Genomic DNA, 27269 nt, shown 5'->3' on the forward strand with positions numbered 1-27269 from the left:
AAATTGTCAAATTTCCATTTAATAATTTCGAGTTCTTATTCTGTTGTAGAACACAACAAAAATACAGGTTCTGATTTGAGGATTAATCTAGTCAAAATACTCAAATACCAGACCTTGAACACGCCTTCTTTTGTCTGTTGAGAGAGGACCTGTATTTAAACAATTTCCCACCACAGCAAGGATATGCAGGAGTGGTTTCATGGGTTTTTTTTATGTGCACTTTCAGCCATCTTCTCAATGCATATTTTTTGTCGCAATGATGGCAAGAATACCTCTGTTCTGATTTCTCCTTTGTGCAATGTTTCGAATGTTCTTTTAAATTTTTTTTAAGTTTTTATTGCAAATGGAGCAGTGCTGTGCCTTTTCTTCATGAGATGACAAATGTCGTTTTAAACCGTAATTGTCTTTGAATTTAAGTTCACATATGCTACATTCATTACCCCCACCCTTACGCTTAAACCTTATATGGTTTGACAATGCACATGAAGTGTGGTATGCTCGACCACAATGGGGACAGAGGAGGTTTCTTGGCTCTGTATGGACATTGCTAATATGAAGATTCAAGTAATGTCGCGTGGCAAATGTTTTTGGACATTGATTGTATTTAAGGAAGGAGTCTTTTCTGGTTTTCGACTTATCAAACGTAAATTTGATTAATTGTGCATTAAATCAAGATAAAAGGAAATTAAAATGGTATATTTTGCTTACATTTTTACTATCATACAACTTGGCATAGAAAAGGTAATCAATGTTTAGAATCTAACAAGGACTATATTTTTGGCGTAATATTGGCGTAAGAAAATATCACATGTTTCGCAATTCGGAATTGCTGCAGATTAATGAGTCTGTTTTAGCATTTAAAAAACAATCACATTAATGTTGGATTTTTTTTTACTAATGTGAACTAATGATATGATACTTGGGTTTCAGAATATGTTTTTAAAATACGATTTGCCTATCAAATTACATTTTTATAAGCTTTATAAAGCGCCCATTCTATACATTAATTTTTGTGAAAAAATCACTAAAATCAGATTTTCTCTCTTATTAAATGGTCAATATATTAGCTTTTCTGTCAATTTATATCTTTATATAAAGTCGTCATTTTACATAAAAATCAGAAATATTTTATAATTTGAATCATAAAAAAAATAATCAACATTTTTTCAAAATGTAAGAAAATTAGAGGAAATGCGGGCTACGCAATATCAATTTTAGTATAAATATTTATTCCAATTTAGTAGTATAAGCTGATAGACCTTCTGATATTCTATCATTTCATAGAAGAATAGAATCTTCAAATCTTAAATAAATGTCTACAGAACTACAAAGAGCTACACTTATTTTTATCATCCTTTACGTTGAGGAAAAAGGTAGTGACCTTGACCTTACCTTTATGCGAAAACAAAAAGGTCAAATTTGATTAAATTGATAGAATCATTTGGTAATATGATCCGTTTGACTGTGTAAAAATTTCATGAATTTCTTATGATAAGAAATATGTTTGATAACGAGAAGACTCCTTCCTTAAACAGTTAATTTTTGTGAGCTTCCAGGTGTCTATACAAGGACGACCTGTGTTTAAATGACTTTGAGCAAAATTCGCATATTAAGGATTCTTCTTCATCATGAACTTCCTCTGAATGATCAATTTCTATCTCCATCTACAAAGCAGTTTTGGACTAATTTAAAACATTTGATCAAAAGATTTATCAATATACACTGTTGAAAGTCTGTACCTACCGTGTGCTGTGCTAACCAAGCTCTATACATGATAATCTAGAATCCAAGACAATATAAAGAGCTACATTATCAAAATAAATAAGCATTAAACATTTTCCATTGATATTATGCACTAGTCTCTGCAAGAAATACCGATTGTATACACCCCTTGTACAACACGTTGTTTACACCCCGTGTACAACATCACTTTTTCGCAAATATTTCTGTATTCAATTGATTTTATTCACAGAAAATTTATGAATAATCAAACACTGATGGTATGTAATTGTTAGTAACAAAACAGTGATGATAAACGGAACATTTGTCCAGATATTTGATCATTAACGTACGTCAGGGTCAAACTCACCCTGACAGTCGCAATTGTGTTGAGGTGTTTGAGAAAACTAGAACATGTACAATGGAATAAAACGTGTCTATGCATTCCGTAATTCATGCTTTCTTCCGTAAGCATACTCTTTTTGGCAAAATAAGTCCTTTAATTGAATAATTGGACAAATATCGGACCTTCGACACCGTTTTCTCGCTTCGGAAGCCTACACCCCGTGTACAACATAGCATACACCCCGCATGTTGTGTTATACGTGGTGGTACATCTCACGGCATAATAATGTTCCACATGATGTGGTGCAATATTTTAACCAAAAAAATCTTTGGTCCCTGGGGGTATATGAATGTCGCTTCAGTAAAAATACATAACCCGGCTTAAACAGGGTGTGCATATTTTAGTCCTGTATTGAAGCTTCTTATAGAGCTATGAATAGACCATCAATTTTTGTAAGAAATAGAGGGATTCATATACGTGGTGGATGTAAAATATTGATATTATAACATACGATATAAAATTGAAATGCAGACAATTACCTAAGGCATTTCATACGGGTATGAAATGATATTGGTGGTGTTATAACAAATGTAATTTGATGCCTAATTTCAGTGAGCTGTGTTATCTTTAATTATGTATTTATTTATTTTTTTGTGGTCCTTTTTAAAGCTTGGAATAATTTAGATAATATTTTGCAAAACATTTGAAAACATATTTTTCCCGATTCAGAAAAACGTCAGTTGTTAGCCCCAGAGAGCATAAGGAGGCTTCCATGCTGCATTCTTATGTGTGCTATGACGTTGTCAGTGGTAGATATTGCCACAAGTAGGTCAAACTTTATGGCCCTTAGCATGCACGAAAAAAGTCAGTGGATATTAAACTGGATCCATAGTCATTCGTCGTGAGTTTGGTTTTGATATAAAAAAAGAAAATTAGTTCAGACCTGCTTTTTTTATATGCTATTAAATGGAAATTAACATTTTAAATGATTCACTGAAATCTTATGTTTGAAGTTCTAAATTTGGTAGATTATCAGATAATGGACAATTTGAAACGACATTTCTCATCGGTAGCATCACCGTATGCTTAACTACATGGCTGGCAGTGCTTAGAATCAGTAAAAGCACGTACTATACCTTGAGAAAAAAGTTTCAAAGTAAGATTTCAAAGTGAAACGTTGTACTCCTCGAATTTTATGCTTATATTTGACATTTCTACCTAGGCGCTCATGCGTTAAAAAGAATTAAGAGGTACATAACATTCTCACGTCTGACAAAAGCCCATAAAGCTCATTCGAAATTCGTAAAACAAGATTGGAAAAACTATATTCATTATCAACATCAACCAATCAAGACATGAGTCTGAATATATATCCTAGCGATATCAAATTGTAACGGGATGAGTGGAGGCTACTCCAAACATCAACAAAACATCTTAAATAAAACAAAATTGATTAACAACAACAAAATAAGAGACAGATAGAAAAGATAGAAAAATAAATTTTCATCATCAACATCGTCATCACAATCATTACCATCGTCATCATAATAATCGATACTATCGTCAACATCATCATCTACAACACCATAATCATAATAGACATCTTGTCATCACCATAATCATCTACTTCATCATCGTCACCGACGTCACCATGAACGACATCATCTACTTCATCATCATCATCGATATGACCATCATCATCGTCGCCGACATCACCATAACATCATCGTCGTCATCACCATCACATCGTCATCGACATCACCAACGTCGTCAATATCACCATCGCATCATCATCGTCCTCAACATCAACAATATGACACTACAATAAGTGTACAAGTGATACTATTACTCCCTAATTAAAACAATATTGTATAAATAGTAATATTAATGGCAATATTCTGTCTGTTCCCTTTATTTTGTATTCAATCTTGAGAAATTTGTTCATTTTTTATTATGTCGGTTAGACTCAAATCGAATACGAATACTTTCATGCATGAGTTAACTATTGTATGTTTTTGTGGCGCCATTGTTGCACGGCGATTCAACCCGCTGGTCTAAGTGCTCGTAAACCACGGTGTAAGTCATTTTTATTATTGCACACTTTACTCATTACTTTGATTGCATTATTAGTTACCTGTAGCTACACTGTCAACTATGCATATAGATGCGATTTTGCATAAATTGTGTTTACAATTTGCCATGTGCTCATTGTATGGTGCGCCATTTTTGTCTCAATAGTAACATTCATGTAATTGTTGGCAATAATTAAGGTCTTCCGTTTCCAACGGAAGACCTTGTACTGATTCTGTTGGAAATTCTTCATTATTATTTTTCTTCTTCTTTTTCTTCTAGACGTTTCTTTAAACTGTAATATCTCGCTTGTTTGTCATTAGATTTTATTCAAATTTTCAGGGTTTATTGGCAATGACAATAGCTTACTATAGCACAAAACAATTTGAAATCGCTACTTCCGGTTTTGAGTTATTCCCCTTTGAATATTTTTTTAGTGGGTCTCGTGTACCTGCAAAGGCTCCGAGTTGATCCGTAGCAAGTAGTTTTAATTTACAAATCCTTAATGTAGACATCTTGAACGTTGTCCTCCTAGTTTTACATGTTTGATTAACCCACGTATACTTCCTAAAAAATTACATCGAAATTAATGTTTCAAAAAATGTTAAATTTTGCTTATATCTTTGCTCAATAACTTTTTAGTTGTAAATTTTTTCTAGACACATATAGAACAAAAGTTGTGCAGAATATTAAGAGCTTTCATTTGATACCATCAAAAAGGGGCTAGCCCCTAAAATGAGGGGTCTAGATCCCTTAAAAGTCTTTGCTTCATAACTCTAAAACGGTAAGTTTTTCGATATGGGCGTCGCTGCAAAAAATGTTGTTTGTGACTTTATTGATCTCATAAAACTGTTTTTGTGTTCGGGTATTGCATAATATGAGGGAAAAAGTAATACGTGTTGACCAGTACTCGCGGCAATTTGGCCAAGTTAACGAAACTCTCCCTCGCCCGCGGCCGAGAAAATCGGTCACCATGGTCGCGGCTGGGCTACCTAGCGGTCAGCGGATATCTAATACACGAGAGTTGCGTCTCTCATATACGAGTTTATTTAGCCGCCAACTGAAGAATTGTTTTAGTTTTGATTACACATAAAAGTTTATCGACTAAACGATTCGGTGTCAATTAAGAAATTGTTCAGTTAATAAATAAGAGCAATGTCATTCTCAATCTAAAGCAATATTAGACATAGATCAATTGTGGGTTTTAAGTTTAAAATAAAGAACTTTTATTTAATAGAATATGGTCATTATACTGCAAACTTTTCAAATCGTCCTGGGTTCTGAGCTGTGCGTGTCTGTGCGTTGAACCTTTACGTAATCTATCCTTCGTCCATGGCCGAGGAGATGAGCCACGGCTGCACTACCTAGCGGTAAGCGGTTATCTAATACACAAGATTCGCACACCGCGACGCATACTTAGATGAAGAAGAATGTGTTTGAGTTTATATAGCCGTAAATACAAGAACTGTTTTAATGTTATGTTATAAAAGTTTGTCCATCTTGTATTTATTTAATTAAACATTGGAGTGAAAATGAAAACTAATGAACGATATTACTCCAAATCGGAAACATTGTCAGACATAAATTAATGGCTGGTTTGTATATCTAAAAAAATTTAAAAATTAACCCCCACCCCTCCCCCAATATTAAATGATGATCATCCCTCGCACATGGCCGAGGAGATAAAGCGCGAGTGGACAAGTGATCCGCAGTCGGCTCGTGTTCTTCTACATGTACCTTATTACGCGCTCATGTTTCATATTTTGCACGGACAGAACTATACTTATTATGTTTTCAACTATTATATAGGATTAAGATGAAAAGATAAATTTAGTTTGCTTGTACAGCTGATTGAGCATTGATTTAATTATACTATAGCGTACAAGATAGTTTAAAAATCAACTCAAATTATAATCAAAGTTCCATGTTACATGTTTGCGGTAGGTGCTAGCACGATAAAAGAATGTCCTGAATTGTCCTGAATGATTATTTGAAAGAAATATTCACATGAGTTTTAAACAACTGAAGATTAGATTCTATCGGTCCCATATCAATCACTCTGTAGTTTTTCTAATACATGGTTGTTCGTTTGAGTGTGGAAGCGAATTCATTGCTGCGTCCCCATCCCCTCCTCCCGCCCCGCTGACAAGTGCTTGCGCTGGATTTTTTTTAAATTGGCGAAAAGATATCCAGATCTGTCGAAAATCATTTTTGGTGACTTCTTCCTATGTGTAACATTTTCTATTCAACGTGTTTCACTTTCCCACCCGATTGTTTATTCGGTCAGTCTGTGTTAATTCAATCGCCACGTGCGACCGAAAATCTTGTGTCACTTTAGCACACACAACTCAGAACATATGTAATTGAGTAACAGTTGGAAGGTGCTTTTTAATAACAATAAGACTATTATTCGAAGTCAGTCATCTTTACATTAAAGATGTGGAATCGTTACCTGAGAGTGTGGCTAATAAATTAACCCGTTAAACTAAACTTCTATAGTTATGAACAGAATAATTCATAATATATTATAATTGAAAGTTGGAAGTCAAAGGAAATTTTGTTCTTTAGAAATACGACTACATTATGCAATGCAGTCGATCGCCATAGAAATCATCAAAGTACTGCAAGTGTCGACAGATTTCTTATTTCTTTGAAACTATAATATAGCGACATATCCAAAAAATATATGCGCTTCTCAAAGTTACACTTAAGTGCGTTATTGGGGATTTTATTTATTGCTAATTGTATGAAAATTTATAAAAAAAAAATGAATTGAAGTTGTGTATTATGAGGTTGTGATGCAACTTAATTTACTTACAAGGTTAGCTACAGCCAGTGGAATAATAATTTTAGGTGAACAATGAATACCCAATATATTAAAATACAAGATAAATAGTTTCCAGAACTATAATACTATGCATGTGGTTATGAAAGTTGCACCCTCATTTGTATGGATGTAGGTGAGGAGGTAAAGGTGTATCGATATACATACAATGTATGACTGCACATACGGATTCCGGACCGTGGCTACAAGACGATACACATAATAGTTTTTTAATACATCAATGCGCAGTTTGATCTAGAAACTGACCAGTTTCATAACTTCTTCGAATTTCTCTAATACGGACTGTCTAATTCCTTCCCAGAATTCCAATTTACGCAAGCGCAATTGAAGTTTTTTTTTTCAATTTTATAAATCAACCCACTGACATAAAAATAAGGATTTTGCATATTATTACATCGTCGAGAGAGGTGCTATTCAGTCTGTAAATAAGGTTATTTAATTACATTACGTTACACAGCGGTGTCTTTATGAAACAGAACCATCTGGTGTAAAATTTAGATGCTCGCTTTTGCATAAATACTCCCGCTGATCTTTTTTTTTTTTAGCTGATTATATATTATTTTGAATGTCCAAGTCTACTCGTATCATTAAATGATATCAGACGACCCACATTTCCCTATAGAAAAGTTCAGAGATGCCATCAATTTTGACTAATTACTAAAGTTTGTCCGCACGTAACAATTCTAAACTTGCATATAGTCTTCAAAAATTTAGAAAGATTTGAATAAAGGAGTTATCTTAGAGAAAAGGTTACGTGTTTTGTAGGCGTGTTCGGTTTTAAAAGAAAAATACAATTCCTGACATGAGTCATGAGTGCATACTGTTTATAACAATGCTTGTTACCCTTTGATTTAACTCGCCATTTAACATGATGTCTCATTTTTTAAAGAATTTTTGAAATGATTACACAAACTGTGTTCGACAGTTTTCATACAGCATTTTCTTCCTTTCTTTTCAAAACATGTTTTATATACAGGCTTTCAATCACAACACTTTTTTAAAACAAAAGCAGAACTGAAAGTTTAGTCATTATTGTCGTTTGACACCATATCACATATATTTTCAACCCGCAGCAACAACGGAAGACCTACTCGTGGCTTTGCCACGAGCTCTGCTCTAGTTGTCTTTATATCTTAGTTTGTGAATTGAATTAGACATATCAATTGAGGAACTTATCAAATAGTGATATTGAGAAATAGTTTATAGAACTTAAGATTCACTGTATGTACTAAAGTCATGTTCAAGAAAATTTTGTATGGAAAGCAGTTACCCAGCAGGCATTTAAACGTTGATTCAACGTTGAAACAACGTCATGCCTCAACGTTGAAATGACGTTGAATTTTGGTTGAATATGAAAGTTGAATGGACGTTGAAATTTTGACGTTGATTCAACGTTGATATCTGACGTTGTTTCAACGTTGATTTAACGTCTTCTGACGTTGTTACAACGTTTGAATTTAGTTGATATTTGGTTGAAATGCTACAACTGTTTGACCTTGAACACTGATTTTTTTTCGCTAATTGCAGTGAATCATTTTGCCTCAAATTATTTTATGAACAACATGACACCAGAACAAATATCATTAATCAATTTATTCAAGAGAGAAACAGTTAAATAAATTGAAAGTATCACTTAAAATCACTGATGGATAACCTAGCTCACACCTGTAGCCAGCTTTTCACAAAAACATTAGTTTAAGAAGATGAAAAAGAGTAAAATCATTAGTTCTGGTCAAGTGAACGTGAAAAACAGTCAATCTCTTTTCCTTCTTCCACCTCCTCCCACACGCTCCGGGGCATATTTTAGGAATTTAGCCAAATCTTCATTGAATTTTGATTCTGTATACTGTGTATGAGATGTCAATACAGTTTCTGAAACAGACATAAAGGTGCTTTATAATATATGTTCCTCTGTATATATTTTTTTCTTTACATAAAGACAATTCAACCAAAATTGGATCCTTTGATCTGCTCCAGTGGCTTTTTCCTTGCAGATCACGGGATCTAATTTCAATAAGATTGCCATAAAGATAACACACCATTTTTAAATAGATGTATACTGTAGATTCCTAATTAAACACAAGGAATTAATATCCATGTAAAATTGCCAAAAGCACATCTCGCGGATTTTATGATCTCCCTATTAATTTTTGGCAGGTGTAAATTTAATGAATATATATGATAAAAATTATGTGTTCTAGCAATTTGATGCATTAAATAATTGAATCGCAAAATGAAGTAATCATGAAAAATGAGGAATCTACAGTACTCTGCGTCTGCGCCAACTAATCAAATTATGTTTTAATTGTTTCAATCTACATGTACTACAAATGAGAAATTTGACAGTAGTAAAAATCAGAAAACATTTTACCTTTTATAAGGAGGTAGAGTTGGGAGGAACCAAAAGCTTTCTTTCCCCGTTTTCCCTTCATGTTTAGACCAGCCATGTACGAGTTTGTCATAGTTCTGAAAATAAATTGAAATATGTCATACTTCAAATACTTAGTATTTCATATCACTCTAAATACAATGTCATACATTGATTTTTTCAATAAATGATCTTTAATTATTCAGTAACATCATTCTTTATTTACCTTAACATTGCTTTCTTCATGTGGTCAGTACCATCTGTACCTCCAATCTTTTGAAGCAAGAATTTCTGAAATGCAATTGTTCATTTTCATTCATACTTTGTAGTGTTACTGCAATATATAAATTTACATTCCAAATATTTTTTGCATGTAAAGTGTGTGAAACTGAAGTAATAAGACCGTAACACACAAACGGAACTCAAAGGTTAAAATGACGAGTTTAACCGTGACATAACAAACTTTGAACGCTGTAAAATGCAACGTCACAAGCGAGAATCAAAGTTCACGCTTGTGGCTGTTACAATGGCTATTCCATTAATTTGAATTTATCCTTAGAATAAAATAGAAATTTTGACATATAAATCACATTTGCAGACAAAGCAAGAAGTTAGAAAATGTAAATATAAGCTTTAAATCATTATTTTTTGAAAGATATAGTCTCATAACTGCAGCGGTGTGTGCATACAAATTTTATAATGCGCATTAGTTATTTATGAAAATTTGTATGCACACACCGCTATTGTTATGATACAATATCTTTCATAAAATAATGATTCAATGCTCAAATGTATAATAAAGGAGAACATTATATTCATTCTATACACAATTTCTAATTTTAATTCTGCATTTCAGTCATTTTGTGTCATATCAAGAGAATAAAAAACCTGAGTCCAGCACCAAAGCTTTAATTTTTTTGTAATAATTCCTGACTGTTAGAGAAAATCTTTGAGGGTTACTTCTTGTGATTTAACTTGAAGAATAATTCCCCTCATTTGATCAAGAATTTAGAGTTTATGTATATTCACCTCACCTCACCTAACCTCTTCTTGCCCGCTGGCACATAAGGCAGGCCCATTATGTATAGTATGTATATAAAAATACAACATAATTCTACACGAAACATGACAATTTACATCTATTTTCAATTACTTACAAAGCTGGCTTTAAAGTCCCTGTTTTCAAGTCTTCTGTCTAAGGCTCCAAATCCTTCTTCTGAGTATGGTAACAAGATCAACGTCTTCTGTATTTGAAGCTGTTGTTACTGGACTCTTAAGACGGTCTCTTATTTCAACAAGAAGGTAGAGGACTCTTCTCTGAAATCCTGTGAAACAGAATATAACTAAGTATTAAACATTTAACACCCAAGGCATCATAAGCAAAAATTCTAGTCTCATAAAAGGTCCCTTGAACTGAAAATTTGTAAAACATCTAACTGTACTCACTTTCTTCGGTCATGGGAAAGGAGTCTGTTGAGGACTGATGCTGCTTTCGCTTAGAAAGAGATGGAAGTGTTGGGGTGCTCTCTACACTTAACCTGCTACAAGGCCTATCATAGCTCCTGGAATGTTCAGATCCTTTGTTAAGTCTTTTTGGGCTTTCTCTTCTCAGGGTTGACCTTTCACTGCTTTGTGACATAGAGTGCCTTGACCTATTGTGATGCCTGTCTCTGCTTTTTGATCTTGAAAATCTTGAGCTGTTCAAAGAGTGAACAGGACTCCTGGACCTTGAGATTCGTGACCTTTGTGTTGAGCGAATTGGACTTTTGGATGTTGAAATTCTTGGCCTTTGTGTTGAGCGAATTGGACTTCTGGGTGTTGAAATTCTGGGCCTTTGTGTTGAGCGAATTGGACTTCTGGATGTTGAAATTCTGGACCTTTGTGTTGAGCGAATTGGACTTCTGGATGTTGAAATTCTGGGCCTTTGTGTTGAGCGAATTGGACTTCTGGATGTTGAAATTCTGGACCTTTGTGTTGAGCGAATTGGACTTCTGGATGTTGAAATTCTGGGCCTTTGTGTTGAGCGAATTGGACTTCTGGATGTTGAAATTCTGGACCTTTGTGTTGAGCGAATTGGACTTCTGGATGTTGAAATTCTGGACCTTTGTGTTGAGCGAATTGGACTTCTGGATGTTGAAATTCTGGACCTTTGTGTTGAGCGAATGGGACTTCTTGGTGACATCGACCTATTCATCGAGCTCTCCCGACTGTTTGAACTAGCCCAGGACTTGCTTGGTGTAATAGACCTGCTACGTCTGGTTTCCATTTCATCTCTAGTAGAAGGTGAAGGTGATCGAGACCTGGACGACTGAAGTGATGACTGGTCTTGGTTTTTTTTAGAAGAGATTTTTTGGGGTGGTTTTGGCGGCATAACTGGTGCTGAAGTATAATATATCAAATTGTTGGAAAATGCTCCGAAAAAAAAAAGGAATTACCATAATAAATTGTCTGTCCTCTTTTATATCTGGATATATATTTGCATAACAATATCTAACCTGCTACAGGTAACTTCTTCTGCATTTTTATTGATGAATTGTCTTCAGCAGAATCTAATTAAACAAAATTTATATATATTTCATTAATCAAAATATCAAAGTAAATAACAAATAAAAGAATCTTCAAGTTTGTAGATAAATTGCAAGCTCACCCATAATAAAGTCACTCATGACCTTCTTTTTTGGTTTCCTTTTCATTACTGGTTCTGAGTCACACTCAGATTCCACCGCTGTCGTCTCATCATAGTCCTCACATTCTCGATAGTCGTCTTTATTTAAAAGAAAAACAATGCATGAAGAGAAGGTACAATTGACTTGATAAGAAATGTATACAAAAAAATCTTTGTTAACTTTGTTGACTTCCCTACATTTTTTACATCTTCAAACATAAATTACTCGGTTTCTTATCAATAAATTAAGAAGTTACCTGATGAAAACTTGATCTTTATCAGATCAAATGAAAGCCATTTGTCAGCAGGTTTCTTGCATTCTTTGAGTGCAGATTTTGCATTTGATGTATTTGGCCATCTTATGCGATTTCCTTCAACCCATACAATTGGTATGGCAAGCTCCATCTCATTTTCATCCTCTCTCCACACAGCTCTTACCCACTTCTTGTCCATCTTAATTTAAAAAATCAAAATTAAGCAAAATGCTTAAACATATTATGTTTTTCAATAAATAACATAGTTTGTTTTTTGTCATCAATGTCACAAGAAAAGAGTTCTTTGAGTTGTAATGTTTAAAAAAAATTTATTATCTGACATATATTTTATTATAAAGTCACCAATTCAGTATTAAAGAAATTACAATTACCGGTAGAACTAATTTAGCAATATATATCTCTCTTTACAATACTTGATAGTGCTAAAAACCAACCTTATCCTAATATTGCCTTTCAATTCCATGCAGCAAAGGAAACAGCACATATTTCCCATCATAAGGCAAACATGCAACTTTTCTATCTATGTCATGCTTTCTGATTATTTTTTCCCGTCCATGCCTCTGCAATGTTGTGTTTTTCACAACGGCAACATTTATTAATTTCGATTCACATGGATTAATAAATAAATTTTCCAGTCTCTGTTGTGAAACAACTTTGCATATCAATTCTCCATTTTCTCTTTTTTCTTGCAAAAATGCAAACGACTGATCTTTTAAAAGTAAACAACTGTCTTTTCTTTTTGTGGAAAGATAGGTTGTTGAAACATTCATCCATGGTTTGACAGTAGTTCTTTCCAGTTCAAACAACCGTTTAGCAACTTGAGCAATAGGATTTTGTGCTTTCTTCACAAATTTCTTTAACTTTTGAAGATAGTTTTCAAATCTAAAGGCACTTAGTTCATTTAGTGAAACACCATAATTTTTAACATCATCACTTATGTGTACAAGAGAGTGAATGTTGTAGGTGGTAAATGTCTCTCCGTATATCTGGGGTGCTTTCTTGACAAAGTATTCAAGCAATTCTTTTGCATAATTCAGGTAGTGATTCCTAGAAGCATCTCTGGAGTCAAGTAATATTGACATGGCAACCGTTAGAGCTAGGAAATGTTGATACATTTGGTCATGCATTATGTTGCGGAAAATAAGTGGGCCAGTGTATAGAATGCATTGCCTGTACTCTGTTGCCTTCCATCGATCGAGAACCTCAAGCGAACGTGGCTGTCTTGCGAATTCTCGAGGCATTTTCCCATTCAGAGCAACAAGTTTGTCCGAAAGTAATTCTATTTGCAGATGGGATAGCTTGCACTCTCGTGGTCCTGATTTTAAAAACATCAAAATTCTTTTCATCACACCAAGACACACAAGATGCATATAATCAAGCGGAAACGATTTGATACAATCGATACCAATATCAACTAAAGGTGACCTCTTTAATTGATAATCAGTATACTGCAATTCATTGAAATCTTCTTTAGTTCTCTTTTCCGGCATATTCATGCCGTCTGGTTGTTCAAAAACAACACGTCCACGCCATACACCTTTAATTGTGCATCTATCGCATCCAAAGTATGCATTGTGTCCTTTAGTACATTTCAAAAATGACCTTGCAGGAGCATCACAAATAAATGAGTCAATGATCACAGCAAAATGTTTATCATTCAATTGAAACCCAGTATTTTCAACATTACAAAGTTCTTCAACAAAGTCCAGCAAATACTCCTCAACTGAGTCTGGTTTCTTTGTTCCACAGAACAAAGCAACAATAAATGGTTCAAAACTATTGACACTGCATAGGATTGGCCAAAATTGTACCGAGGAAGACTTAAATAATGGTACTCCATCGATGTTAAATGAAAGTTTAATTGAGTTTTCATCTTCCAATTGATTTGGATGTAATGACACAGTTTTCGTAAGTCCTGATAGCAGCCCAAAATAATAATAATTGCCACCACATTTTCTAATGATATCAATACTTTGAGGTGTCTGAAGTAAAGTACGTGCATCTTTTGGTACTCTGTGGCCTTGCTTTCTAAAAATTTCAAGTATATGATTAATGCATGATCTAGTGCATTTAAACTTTGTAGCCCATTCTGCAATTTGTGATGGTAAACATTCCTCAGGCTCATTTTCATTATCTTCATCACTTGTTAAAACAACGGACATGGAAGAATCACTGTCATAATCTGCTGGTTCATTAATGTGCTGCTGTTGCTGATCTTCCCCAGAATCTGACTGCACAGAGGAGGTGTACCTTTCAGGAGTTGTCTGCTGGCCCCCAACTGCCTGCAGTTGATTTTCAACATCATTTTCACTGCTGCTTGATTGTGCAAGCGCATGAACAAATGTATTGTACCGTCTCCAGTTTCTGAGATAGGCCATGTCTTAAATAGAAAAAAAAATACATGCACGTGCAGCTAGTTTTTGTTTCTATTGTTTGTATTGATTAACCATTATAAATAATATCATCACTTTGAGTTAATATTAACATCATAATCATTACAAATATAAATACTTATATACTAGGCCTAAATTACTGTCTTCAATACTGTGAATTGAATATGGACTGGATTTATTGTTTTCCTTTAAAGACCATCGAAGGTAAAAGATAAGATTATTACTTTCTATATACTGTATTACAAAACGGCTTCGATCAGTTGCCTGGGTACACTTATTGAGTATTAAATCTTGCATCGTTATGTTGGAGACCAAAGATCAACGACAACAATAAAATCCCAATTCTATTTATAGTTTCACTCTTCTGTTAACTTGTACGTATATTCTCTTAGTTAACTCGTCCAAAGAGTCATTCGTGATACGTGTGAACTATCGTACATAACATTACTAACGTTAGTGGTGAAAAATAAAAATAAAAACACCACAAAAAACACCAAAAACTTAAAGACATTTTCAAGGCTAACAATACTTTGATATTATTAGACTAATGTAAGTTAGAGATCGATCAATTTTTACATGCATTCTCTGTTCGTTAGTGGTGAATTCAAAAACACGCGCCATGCGGTTAAGCATTTTTTTTCTAGCTTGGAAAAAAATAAAAACATTATACAACATGCATTATATAATTGAAAGAAACACTTACTTTACTATTTTAGAGGATGAAATCCAAAATGTCCTTGTATTAAAGGTCGATGTAGAATTTATAAATGCTACTCCTCACGGTCTCAAGTTTGGAATGGCGTTCAAAATGGCTTCCCAGCTAGGATATCTTATCCCCAGCTGGACACTGGTTCTTTGTTTTAGTTGGCGCGGTAATTTGTTCGCGCCAGTAATTAATACTTGTCTGGCCAGCATGCGCTTTCAAGCTGAGCAGATATGGAGGATGTGCAATAGATCAATGGCTATCGCGCACCTTGCCGCATAATTTGTTTACATGCGCTAACTTTCGCCATAACTGAATTTATTTCACTATCAACAGTTTTATTCATTAACACTATATATATAAATTATTCATAAAGTTACTTAAATCATTTCAAGCTGTGTAGATATTTGGGGGGGGGGGGGGGGGGGTTACAAGATCAATGCCTATCGCGCGCTTTCCGCATACATTTAAATTCTTTACATGTGCGATTTTTTGCCATCACTGATGATGTTTTTTCACTTTTTATGCCCACAAATTACAGAATTCAATAATTACACGAAATTATGAAAAATACAATTTTATAAATATATGTATGAGAAATTTTGTCGATATTGGTCAGAATATCTGACGTCTAACTAACGTTGAAAATTTGTCATGTTGATAACGTCTTTTTCTTCAACGTCGCACAACGTTGTATTTTGGTTGATCAACGTCGTCAACCATGATCAACGTATTTTCAACGTTGGTACAACGTCGTATGCCTGCTGGGTAGTGTTAAAACTTAATTTGGTTTTTCTGTATTTTGTAGCTTTTTACCACACTCACGCACACGAACGAGCACCACGTGACTCAGTGCACACATGTGGTTATCTGTCTACCAATAAACTATCAAACTGACTTGGGAGTTTTTGTGGCAGAATAGTAAAAAGACCAAAGATGTCTACAACAGCAGAGCAGACCATTACTTCAACCGTTCCAGACTCAACTGTGGAGACCCACTCTACTGGAGAAAAGTTACTGCCCACAGATGGTGAAAGGAATGCTGTGAGAGAAGACCATGAAGAGGAACAAGAAGATGACTGTGAAAGTAGTTATGCAGATTCTTGTGTGATAGCGACTGATATCCTTGCAAAGAAGAGGGCGCATGTGAGTAAAGCGAAGGCTAGGATGTTATACACTGCTAAAGAAATAACACTCCGTAAAAAACAAATGGAACTAGACGCAGAATTAGAAATGTTAAATCTGGAAAGAGAAGCGGCAGAGGCTGAAGCAGATTGCCAAGCATTTGAATCAACTATCGAACAGTTGTCCCCAGTGCTGCCTCGACCAAATACTCCAGATCTCAAACTTAAGCAGGACTACTCCACGCCACGCCGTCACACCGTGTCACACTCACAAACCACCTCTTCTAATCCGCCTCAACCAGGCCGATTTTCTTCGTGTCTTACGCGTGATCACACCACTACCAACTTGCCTAACCTGAACCCGCACGCACATCCATACGTGCCTGCCACACACCATTCATCACCACGTGTTACAGACCAACAAGCCCAGGTGACTGACGTTACCAGATTCCTTCTGAGGAAGGATTTACTGTTTTCAAGGCTCACGAACTTCAATGACAGACCTGAATCTTACAGTGCCTGGAAACATACCTTTACCTGCGTAGTAGATGAACTTCAAATCATGGATTCCGAACAGATAGATCTTCTCATCAAGTACTTGGGGCCGGAATCAAAGAAGCATGCGATCAGCATTAGAACATCCAACATTTTCAACATCCCGAGGGGACTACAGAGACTTTGGGAAAGGTTTGATGAACGCTATGGTGCACCAGAACATGTGGAAGCATCCATAAGATCCAAATTATTAAGCTTTCCAAAACTTGGCAACAAGGATCATCAGAAGCTATATGATCTTTCAGACATTCTCATGGAAATACAGTTTTTGAAATAAGATCCGAAGTACAGTGCCATGTTAGCATATCTAGACTCTTCATCTGGGATAAGACCAATTATTTCCAAATTACCGTACGGTCTACAAGAGAAGTGGACGAGTCGAGCAGTGAAGTATAAGAAAGAACATGATGCTGTATTTCCACCATTTGAAGTGTTCGTGGACTTTATAAAGGACATAAGTAAGATAAAAAACGACCCTGGATTCAACTATGAACAAGACGCAAACAGCACTGACAGGTTTCCTGCTCCGAAACAGACAAGTTACACAAAAAACAGAGTCAATGTGAGAAAGACTGGTGTCGATATGACTGTTCCACTTGAAAACTGTATCATCCATAAAACCAAACACTCTCTCGATGACTGCACAGGTTTTCGTTTCAAGTCGTTGGAGGAAAGGAAAAGACTTTTGAAACTGAACAACCTATGTTTCAAATGCTGTGCATCCAACACTCATAAAAGTCGTGACTGCAGTGCAAGTATTTCATGTAAAGAATGTGGGAGCAAGTATCACACTACAGCGCTTCATATCAACAGGAACGACTACGCAGCAACAGCAGATGATAACACAATTCAGCAAGCAACGAACTCGGAGACAAGGAGCCATGCTAAATACTCATCCTCAAAGGAGAATGGCGGGGAGCCTAGGAGCAAGTTCAAACCTGTTCCTGAGGTTAGTTCAAGCTGTACCGAGATATGCAGAGAGCCTTATAGTGGGAAATCTTGTGCGAAGATTTTGCCAGTGACTGTATTTCATCGTGACAATCCAAACAAACAAGTGAAATTGTATGCAGTGATTGACGATCAGAGCAACCGCTCTCTAGCAGCACCCGACTTCTTTGAGTTCTTTAGTGTGATGGACAAGCCACAAAATTACACCATATCAACATGTTCTGGCAAAGTGATTACTTCTGGAAGAAAAGGAAATGGTTTCATTGTGAGATCTATGGAAGGCAATGTGGACTTTGAACTCCCTACCCTGCTTGAGTGCGACCACATACCCAACAATAGAAAGGAGATACCTACACCAGAAGTCACCCTACATCACTCGCACCTCTTGGATATAACCAAGCATATCCAACCTCTGGACGACAATTGCCATATCCTCCTGCTGATAGGACGGGACCTTATTGAGGCTCATCACGTCCTACACCAGATTTTTGGTCCACCAAAAGCTCCGTATGCACAGCAACTCAAACTGGGATGGGTTGTTATAGGAGAGACCTGCCTCAACAGGGTACATGCCTCACGAGACCTAAATGTTAAGAAAACATTCCTATTATCGACCGGTCAACCCACATTGTTAAAACCATGCAGCAACAAGTCATGTCAGCCTGAGAAAGAACAAATTGAAGAAGGAACACTTCCTTACATTCATGGGAAAGATCCTTGACAATAATCATGCGGAAGTTGCCCCAGAATTGTCTGATGGAGAAGAACGCTGGTACCTGCCACTGTTTGGTGTCTACCACCCCAAAAAACCGGATCAGATTCGGGGAGTGTTTGATTCGTCTGCCAAATTTAAGGGAGTTTCTTTGAATGACGTTTTACTCTCTGGACCTGACCTATCCAACAGCCTGCTTGGTGTACTCATACGATTTCGGAAGGAGATGGTGGCCGTCACTGCTGATGTGCAGCACATGTTCCATTGCTTTTTGGTCAGAGAGGATCATCGTAACTTTCTACGATTCCTATGGCACAAGGATAATGACCTTGAGAAGGAGATTATTGAATACAGAATGAGAGTTCATGTATTTGGCAACAGCCCTTCGCCAGCTGTAGCAACCCTAGGACTCAGAAAAACAGCTGAAACAGCAGAAACAAAGTATGGAGACCATGTTACCAAGTTTGTGCGAGACACCTTTTACGTGGATGATGGGTTAACATCCTGTCCTATCCCTGAAGAGGCCATTCAAATTCATAAGGACACTCAGAGCGCCTTGAAGGAATTTGGCAATCTCCGTCTTCACAAATTTGCCTCCAACAGTCCCAAAATTATGTCAGCATTTCCGAGTGAAGACCTAGCAACCAACCTTAAGGACTTGGATCTACATGGGGAAGAGAAACCTCTTCAACGCAGCCTTGGCATCAACTGGGATGTAAACAACGATGCCTTTCTATTCCAACTGTCTACGGACAACAAACCCGTCACAAGAAGAGGTTTACTTTCGACAGTGAATGGTATTTTCGACCCTCTAGGCTTTCTAGCCCCAGTGACGATCTATGGTAAACTGCTTCTCAGGGAACTCGTTGCACAGACTCAAAACTGGGATGAACCACTCCCTGATGATCTAGCATCCCTTTGGAGTTCCTAGAAGTGTTCCCTTAATGTACTTGAGGATTTGAGAATTCAACGTACGTATGTTACAGATCTAAGCAGAGCTGTGACAAAGGAACTTCACGTGTTCAGCGACGCCTCGGAAAAGGCTATAGCGGCCGTCACCCACTTGCGTACTACAGACAGCGAAGGACAAGTCAAGCTTGGATTTGTTCTAGGCAAAGCTAAAGTCGCACCCATTACTGGACACACTATTCCACGACCAGAATTGTGCGCATCGGTGTTAGCAGTGGAAATTGGATTTTTATATCGTAAACAACGACAGAGGAAAGCCTGGCCGAGAAATAAAAGCAAATTTACATACCTTTTAGCGAATGATTGATTAAACTAACATCTCCTCCAGTATTCTTATGTTCAATTCTCAATAAATCACACCACAATACTTTATTAGAGTTCTTAGATTAGTTATATTTTGAATATGTTTACAATGCTTTCCGATCAAATTCACACGACATTCAACTTTTAGACATGACGTCATTAATGTGTAAATCTACGTAATACAAACTAATTTCTGGAAAAAAATTGTCTTCAGTATTTTTTATTTGTTTTTGATCTACGTTTAGTTGCTTAGATATTTGAATATGTACGTAATAATTAAGATTTGTGATATTGATCATAGAGTTGGGAAGGTTTTACGAGAACCGGATAAATAACTTTTTAATAAGGAAAAACATAGGATTCTAGCAGCGGTTTTGATTAAACGTTTTGCTTTCACTTTGTATGTTTATTTTATTTTTGAAACCGCTATTTATGGTTGTCACGTGATAATGCACCAATGTGGCAGTTATGTACTACCCGATTTTATTACACTGACATCTATTTTAAAGGATAATACTAATAATAAGTTTTCGATGTTATTCAAAATAATTATTTAATTTCACGATTTTGAATATAACAGTCAAAATAAGAAGCTAAATTACCCATACGCTTCCTTAACACCCCCGCGCAATGTAGAATTCTTTTGTTTCAATTTTTTTTGGATAGCAGATTGTAAATGCTTTGCTGGTCTTGGGGTAGGAATTGAAACTTTCTTATAAAGTTTGTGCCTGGCTCTGCAAACTCTTCGAATGTAGTTGCGTCCACTAAGCCTTTGCTCGGGGTTGAATTGATGTACATTTACACCCAAATTTAGCAAATTTAGCTAATACTTGCCCACCATTTGGAGGTCTTGCCCCTGTTTTGTTTCTCAAGTTAAATTTTACTGATAATTCCCTCCAACTAACTTTAGAGTCTGATGGCAATTCCCTGATGTATTTTTGAAATGCTTCTTTTTCAAATACATAGTTCTCTATCTTGCCTGTATGTTGTTTGGTTTTCCTTGTACCAGATTTGACTAATTTGGATAATTTTTCCCTTCGACCCCTTGCAGCTTCGGGTGTTTCAAAATATGCTGAGAGTCTGTCCCTATCTCTTTGATTATATGAATGACCAGATGAAAGAAAAGAGCTAATTTCATTTTCATTGGATAACATATTGGAAACCTTTTCACTTTTTTTTCTTGTCTCGTTAATTTTTTCTTGAAATTTTTGCACACCTGTTTTTTTTCTGTCAGACTGTAAAAATTTGAGGTAGCATTTTTGAGACTGGTGTGAAATTTTGACTCAAAGATAGGTTCTTATATGTTCATCATTTGAAGCTGCCCATTGGCAGTTCTGTTTGGGGTCAATGTACTTATTTCATTGATCAAATCATCAGCTTTAAACATTATATTTTCTATCTTTTCACTTACAGATCTGTGCAGAGATGAAGACGATGGATCGGTTGCCTCACACTTTGCACAGTCTTGTAGAGAATGCAAATTTTTTTTTCTCTCTGACAAAAGGGACCATGAATCCAGGGAAAACTTTTGAAGAAATTGCTGTTTTCCACCATTGATGTTTGCATTTTTCCAATACTTGTGGTTTGTTAAATAATTTTGTAGTTTTGAAAGTTTTGAACTAAATTTTTTGTACGGAATGTACATTTTTGGATATCTATGCATGGTGGTCTGATAGAAATCATATCGTTTTGGAGCCGAAACCGAGTTACTAAATTTGCTAAGCTGTGGTGTTGGCAATATTGTCCCTGTTGACTTGCCCTCTGCTTTGTTTTTCCACCATTCAATTGACTGGGGATCTTTTGAGGATCTAGCTATTATGACCTTAGCAAAGTTGCAAAAGTTCATTTTTCCTTGATTTACAGAAAACCATTGATATTAGAATGTGACTACATTACCCATTCCAGCAGACGCCATGGTATATTCTGTAAGAAAATCTCAACAAGAAAAAGTAAGAACATATTTTTTTTTTACTTTCTTGGGTTATAAACAATTTGAGATTAAATTAATTAGAATGACTTTAATTATTTTTTAAACTTTAAATATGAAATGTTGAAAAAAATGTTTTATTACTTGAGCTAACAAAAGACATATTTTGATTAAAAATTGATTGAAAAAGTTGAAAATAATTATGATGTACTGAATACTATTATTCAAAACATGTAAAAAGCTGCATTTTTGTTTCTATTCTGTTCATCATTTTTGGTTTAGAGGTTATATGTTTTTGTAAATAAATATTTTTGTTGCATTTATTCTTTATTATATTAATCCAAATTCAATATTACTAATAGCAAAATCAATTTATATATATTTCCTATTTTCCTTATTTTTGTTCTTGTATTATTTTGTGTGTATGTGTGTGCATATGTGTGTGTGTGGGGGGGGGGGGGGGGGTTGTTACCTACTCTTTATTTATTAACTATGTATATATTTTAAATTTTATATTCATGCGCTTGCTCTTGCATGTTAAAAAAAGAAATAAAATTTTTTTTTAATATGTTGCCATTTTTATTACATTTTTATCCCATTCATCAAACAATGAAAACACAAAGTCAATGCAAGAGTTCATATACGCTGACTTTCATTGGGCCTGGTCTCTTTGATACAGGAGATGACTGGTTGCGAATGATGGGTGTAATTTCCAAGGATTATATGCACCTGAAAGGGGAAAACAAACATTTTCTTAATGTATTCAATGATATTTTTTTATTTTTAATGAAGCATTCTTGCACGGTGCAAGAGATTTATAAACATCCCTTCTCGTTTTGTTTTTACTTCGAGTTATCTACCGTGTTAATTATCTCCCCTTTGATCATCATCATCGGTGCGTTTGTATTATGATATTGAGGAAGCGAAATAAGGCTAAGGTAATTAAAACGACTTATTGCAAGGGCTTAACCGTTTTGAATGTCATTCATTTTGAGAAGAATTGCAGATAAAATGGCTGAATACAAAAAAACTGCTAGGATTCTATTTATTTCTGATGTTTATTAAACAAATTCATGAAAATGCCACGGAAGGTCGTGCAATATTTTAACATTGTGTCAAAATTTATTAAGTATCGCCGATTTGACCAAGGAAATAATCAGGACCGCATCATTTTTTGTGATAAGTACATTGGTATCGTGTCTACCAGGCGATGTGAATATCTGAATGGCAGTGTGGTACCCCAAGACACTTGAAAAGAAGTTAATATATATTGTAAATGAAAAGATATACGATGAAATATTTATATATAAACGCATTCCTCTATTCGTGTACTTTGTGTTTTTGGAAGAGCTGTGCATTATTTTTTGCAGAGTGCACTCGGCGAAATTATCGAGGCGGAATGGCCGTTTTCTCCACGTGCGCATTTTTTTTCCAGAATACTTTTGGTCGTTTTTGAGAAGCTAACACTGCCGACTAGTTTTTAGCAGGAAAATTATTGTTAAAGGGGGGATGTTTCGCAAACATTTGCATTTTTTCCTAGAAACAGCATTGGTCACTGTGATTTGGTTTATTTTTCCTCCGCCGAATCCATCGTCGATGATATCGTGGCTCGAAAATATTGTCAAATAAGGGTGTTTGGAAACCTTGGCATGTTTTGGGAAAAGCATCCAATTGGTCAATTCAGTTATTCTGATGACGTGGCCTCGCACCCCCGTCCGCATAAGTAGAAATTTGTGTTAGATTGTGTGCCGTTTTGAAGAGCAAGTAAGTGAGGATCCCCTTGATGCCAGCCTTGTCAAATACCTCGGATTGGGAGGGCCGTAGAAGAGGCGGGAACTTAAGAGAGAGAGAGAGATGAAAGTGGACGTATCATCAATTGCCTTTACAGACTCTGCCAATCCGTGGAATATTTTCCATCTTTTTTCACAAGATAAAAGCGTTGTACATGAATGGTGCAGGAAGAATGGCCTTCTTGCAACAGGTTTTCCCTGTCCAGTTGATGACTGCAGTGGAAACATGGACCTCCGCTCCCTCTCCCGTGGCCATGGTGGGGTTGTCTTCAGATGCTCGAGGAACAGAAATCACACCAGAGTGTCAAATATGTATTCATTCTTCGAGAAGAACAACCTACTTCTCCAAGATATTTTGCTCTTTATAAAGTCCTACCTCGAACAACCTCGCCCAGTGTTCAAGGTTCATTTGGTTTTTCTACACAACAACTGTCGTTAACTGGGCATCTTACATCCAAATGAAGTGTTCAAAGAATATTTTTACACAAATCTGCGCCATCGCAAATTGCGTGGAATCGTTGAAATTAGCGAATCCCTATTTGGCCGTCGGTTCAAATTTCACTGTGGCAATCGAGCCGTCGGATGAAGGTAACACATTTCAAGTTTCAATTGTTTTGCTTTTTAACTTTGTTTTCCCTCCCTATTTAAAGCTACTTGGTCCGATTTTTTTGTTATTACAGTATCAACAATTTCTCCATACAAACCATTTATCGAAGAATGTGATGGGCTTTCGCCCATTTACATCAGCATAATCAGTCTCCTTTCAAAGTAAATAAAAATAATTTCTTTGTGGGCCAAAAAACGAAACAAAATGCATAACGGGGAAGTTAAGAAAAAGAAACCGTTTGGTTTCGTCCCCCGAATGATAGTGGTTATTCAACCATGAATCGATTGTATAAAAAGCAAACTTCAGAAATATTAGCAAACAAAACGTACACAAGTTTACTTGTAATTTTTCTGATCATTTCCTTCAAACAGGCAACTTTCTTGTGGTGAACTTGCAGTGCTAAAGGGACAAGTAGGGAGTTCAGTTGAGAGAGCCATTGATATGATGGAAATGTTTGTCTCCATTGAGGATGAAGTAGATGCTGACAAAACCATATGTGCCATGGAAACTGGTAAAATTATAAACAATAATTATAGTTTATTTTGATAATTAAAAAAACATTTCAAAGTTCAAAGAAAATTGAAATATTGATGCATGCAACCTTCAGAAATATAAAATATTATTTATACTTATTAATTTTCTGTCTTCGTTTCAGGTGATGTCCAAGACTTAGGTGAGACAGGTCCATCTGAAGTACCTGTACAGAAGGGTATAGTTAAATTTTACACATACACGTAATACCATTTTAATAGCTGTTTATGCATTTCATTCATTGAAAAAATAAATACACAAACATTCATATCGTATGTCAAGTTTAACAGGAATTGAAAATATTGAAGCATCCTGCAGTTGGATAACAACTTTTCTTAAGAAGAAAGAGAACAGGTAATTAAAATTATTACTTCATGAAACTGAAATTTTCTTCCAAATTAAAATATTCAAAATATATATTTATGTACCCATTTTTTCCTTGACATTAGCTCCATCCACGGCTTCCAAGTCAAAAAGCACCACTACCACTACCTTTACCACGTCCACCGCTACATCCTCAGGCTCTAGATTATCTAAAAAATTGAAATGTAATATAATTTGAAATTCACTACATATAATGTACTTAACATAGAACAGTGACACTGTTTTTTTTATTTGCTTTAATATTGCATTTTTTAACAATTGGAAGTTTTTATTGTTTTAAGAACATTTTTCTTACTTTCAATAGCTGCAACTGCATCCAAGTGTCAGACAGATGAACCAAAGCAAAATCAACGGCAAAATGCACTAAAGGTAATAGTAATTTTAAAATCTTTTTAAAATAAATCGTTACAAAAAATTACACGGGGCAAAAATAACCCTGTATTCAGTATTTCAGCAACCGAATTGCTTTGATTTGACCATTTTTATCTACCAGTAGGGCAAAAATATATAAATGTTTATGATTATCTAATTATTATACAAATAATACTGGTAGCAGAAATTTCGGACAACATAAAGAACTGGTCTGAACAAATATAGAGACAGATAGACAAGGTGTTTGACTTAAACATCCCAAATTTCATTTCTGATTGGTATAATAAATAAAGTTTGGTATCATCAGACTTTTTACATGCAAAACATTCTTTTACCTGTCCAAAATGTTTTGATACAAGGGACCAAGTTTAAAGAGAGGATCATAGCCCTCTTTTCCACGTGGTACAAATTCTGAATTGTCATTTAGATGCAAGAAAGTCACCAATGACAAAAACCGGTCCCTTGGCATGACGCTTGGAAAAAATGATGTTGTAGTCAGCGGATCGGTTGTCCAGTACTCCTTGATGTCTAGCTGATGGACAAGTCCCATCAGCATGAGGAGTGAAATAAGTTGCTTCATTTCTGAGCGATTTGTTTCATGCCATTTATGAAACCTACTGCATGGTTTCAATTGAGCAGATCTCAAGAACTGTTGTGCATACAGATTGGTCTGTTGTGCAAGAAATTCAAAATCATCATCATTAAAAATAGTTCAAAATATTGTTGAGGTGATCCTTTGTTGTGAATTGTTTGTTTCAATCCAGGAGTTTTTGTATAGTCAAGTGATGGGGGCTCCCTGCCTCCTGCCACCCAATTGTCTGCACCAAAAAGTTTTCAAAGTTTTCTGTTGACCTACTCACTGTAATGTCATCTACATCAAAACCCTCAAATTCAAAATCACTATCCTCATCTGCTGCTCATTCAAAAATTCTTCAAAATCGAAATTCCTTGTTGATTAAGCTAATTAAATCTTCTGCTCAGCACGTTCAGCAGATAAGTATTTACGTATGCATAGCAACATTATAGTAGCAACACTTTCAACATTTTTGCTGTGTTCATACTAAATTTAACAAATATTGTCATAAATAACAGCTTTTCAATTAAAATAGAACAAAAAAAAATGTTTTAAATCTTAAAAAATCTTCTTCTCTACTCCCACACATGTGGGCAAAAAAACAAACTGAACACATGGTTATGATGTCAACTAACTTCTCTACTTAAATTGTGAAATTCATTGCCCCTGGGTCAGGGGTTCAGGACATGAAGTGGGAGGGAGGCAATATGGCAATATAGTGTTAATGCATATAATGTTCAAAAATTTTCTTCTCTATTCTCCCACATCTGTATGAAAAACTGACTTATAATTATGTTTACTAGGAAGTCCTCTACTGAAATTGTAATTTTCGTGTCCACTGGAGTATGGGTTTTGACTGTAGGGCAGGGCTAAAATAGATGTATAGGTGTTAATGCGTCCACTAAATCAAGGTCATCGCCATATATAAAATATATGTCAATAAACAGGTACATTCAGACCTGTGCTAAATCAAATCCACGCTAACTTGTTGAAAAATCATATTCCTCCAAATATCGTACAGGCTAAATATAATACATTAAAAGTATAAAAAAAAATGTTTAAGTGAGATAAATATAATTTTGTTTCTTT

At 35.4% G+C, this 27269-nt stretch overlaps 2 protein-coding genes and 1 pseudogene across 4 annotated transcripts; 1 reads left to right on the forward strand and 2 right to left on the reverse strand.

Annotated features, from left to right (window-relative positions):
* Positions 1 to 8684: 8684 nt before the first annotated feature.
* On the reverse strand, positions 8685 to 12862 carry LOC128172642 (serine/threonine-protein kinase PRP4 homolog; annotated as a pseudogene).
* On the reverse strand, positions 12610 to 15500 carry LOC128172637 (uncharacterized). Of its 3 annotated transcripts, none has more exons than XM_052838413.1 (2): positions 15390 to 15500; positions 12610 to 14668 (listed from the first exon to the last, which is right to left on the reverse strand). In XM_052838413.1, exon 2 carries the CDS (start codon positions 14664 to 14666, stop codon positions 12729 to 12731), a length of 1938 nt encoding a protein of 645 aa, XP_052694373.1. In that variant the 5' UTR covers positions 14667 to 14668; positions 15390 to 15500; the 3' UTR covers positions 12610 to 12728. The 3 variants fall into 3 exon arrangements, with proteins under 3 accessions (XP_052694373.1, XP_052694372.1, XP_052694371.1); XM_052838412.1 differs by having other exon boundaries at positions 15385 to 15500; XM_052838411.1 differs by lacking the exon at positions 15390 to 15500 and adding an exon at positions 14906 to 14978.
* Positions 15501 to 23885: 8385 nt separating this feature from the next.
* On the forward strand, positions 23886 to 25437 carry LOC128174660 (uncharacterized). The gene is made up of 5 exons (XM_052840158.1): positions 23886 to 24013; positions 24691 to 24830; positions 24975 to 25028; positions 25141 to 25204; positions 25300 to 25437. Exons 1-5 carry the CDS (start codon positions 23886 to 23888, stop codon positions 25376 to 25378), a joined length of 465 nt encoding a protein of 154 aa, XP_052696118.1. The 3' UTR covers positions 25379 to 25437.
* The last annotated feature ends 1832 nt before the right edge of the window (positions 25438 to 27269 follow it).

Source organism: Crassostrea angulata, chromosome 2 (genome assembly GCF_025612915.1).
Source record: "Crassostrea angulata isolate pt1a10 chromosome 2, ASM2561291v2, whole genome shotgun sequence".
NCBI classification, from domain to species: Eukaryota; Metazoa; Mollusca; class Bivalvia; order Ostreida; family Ostreidae; genus Magallana; species Magallana angulata.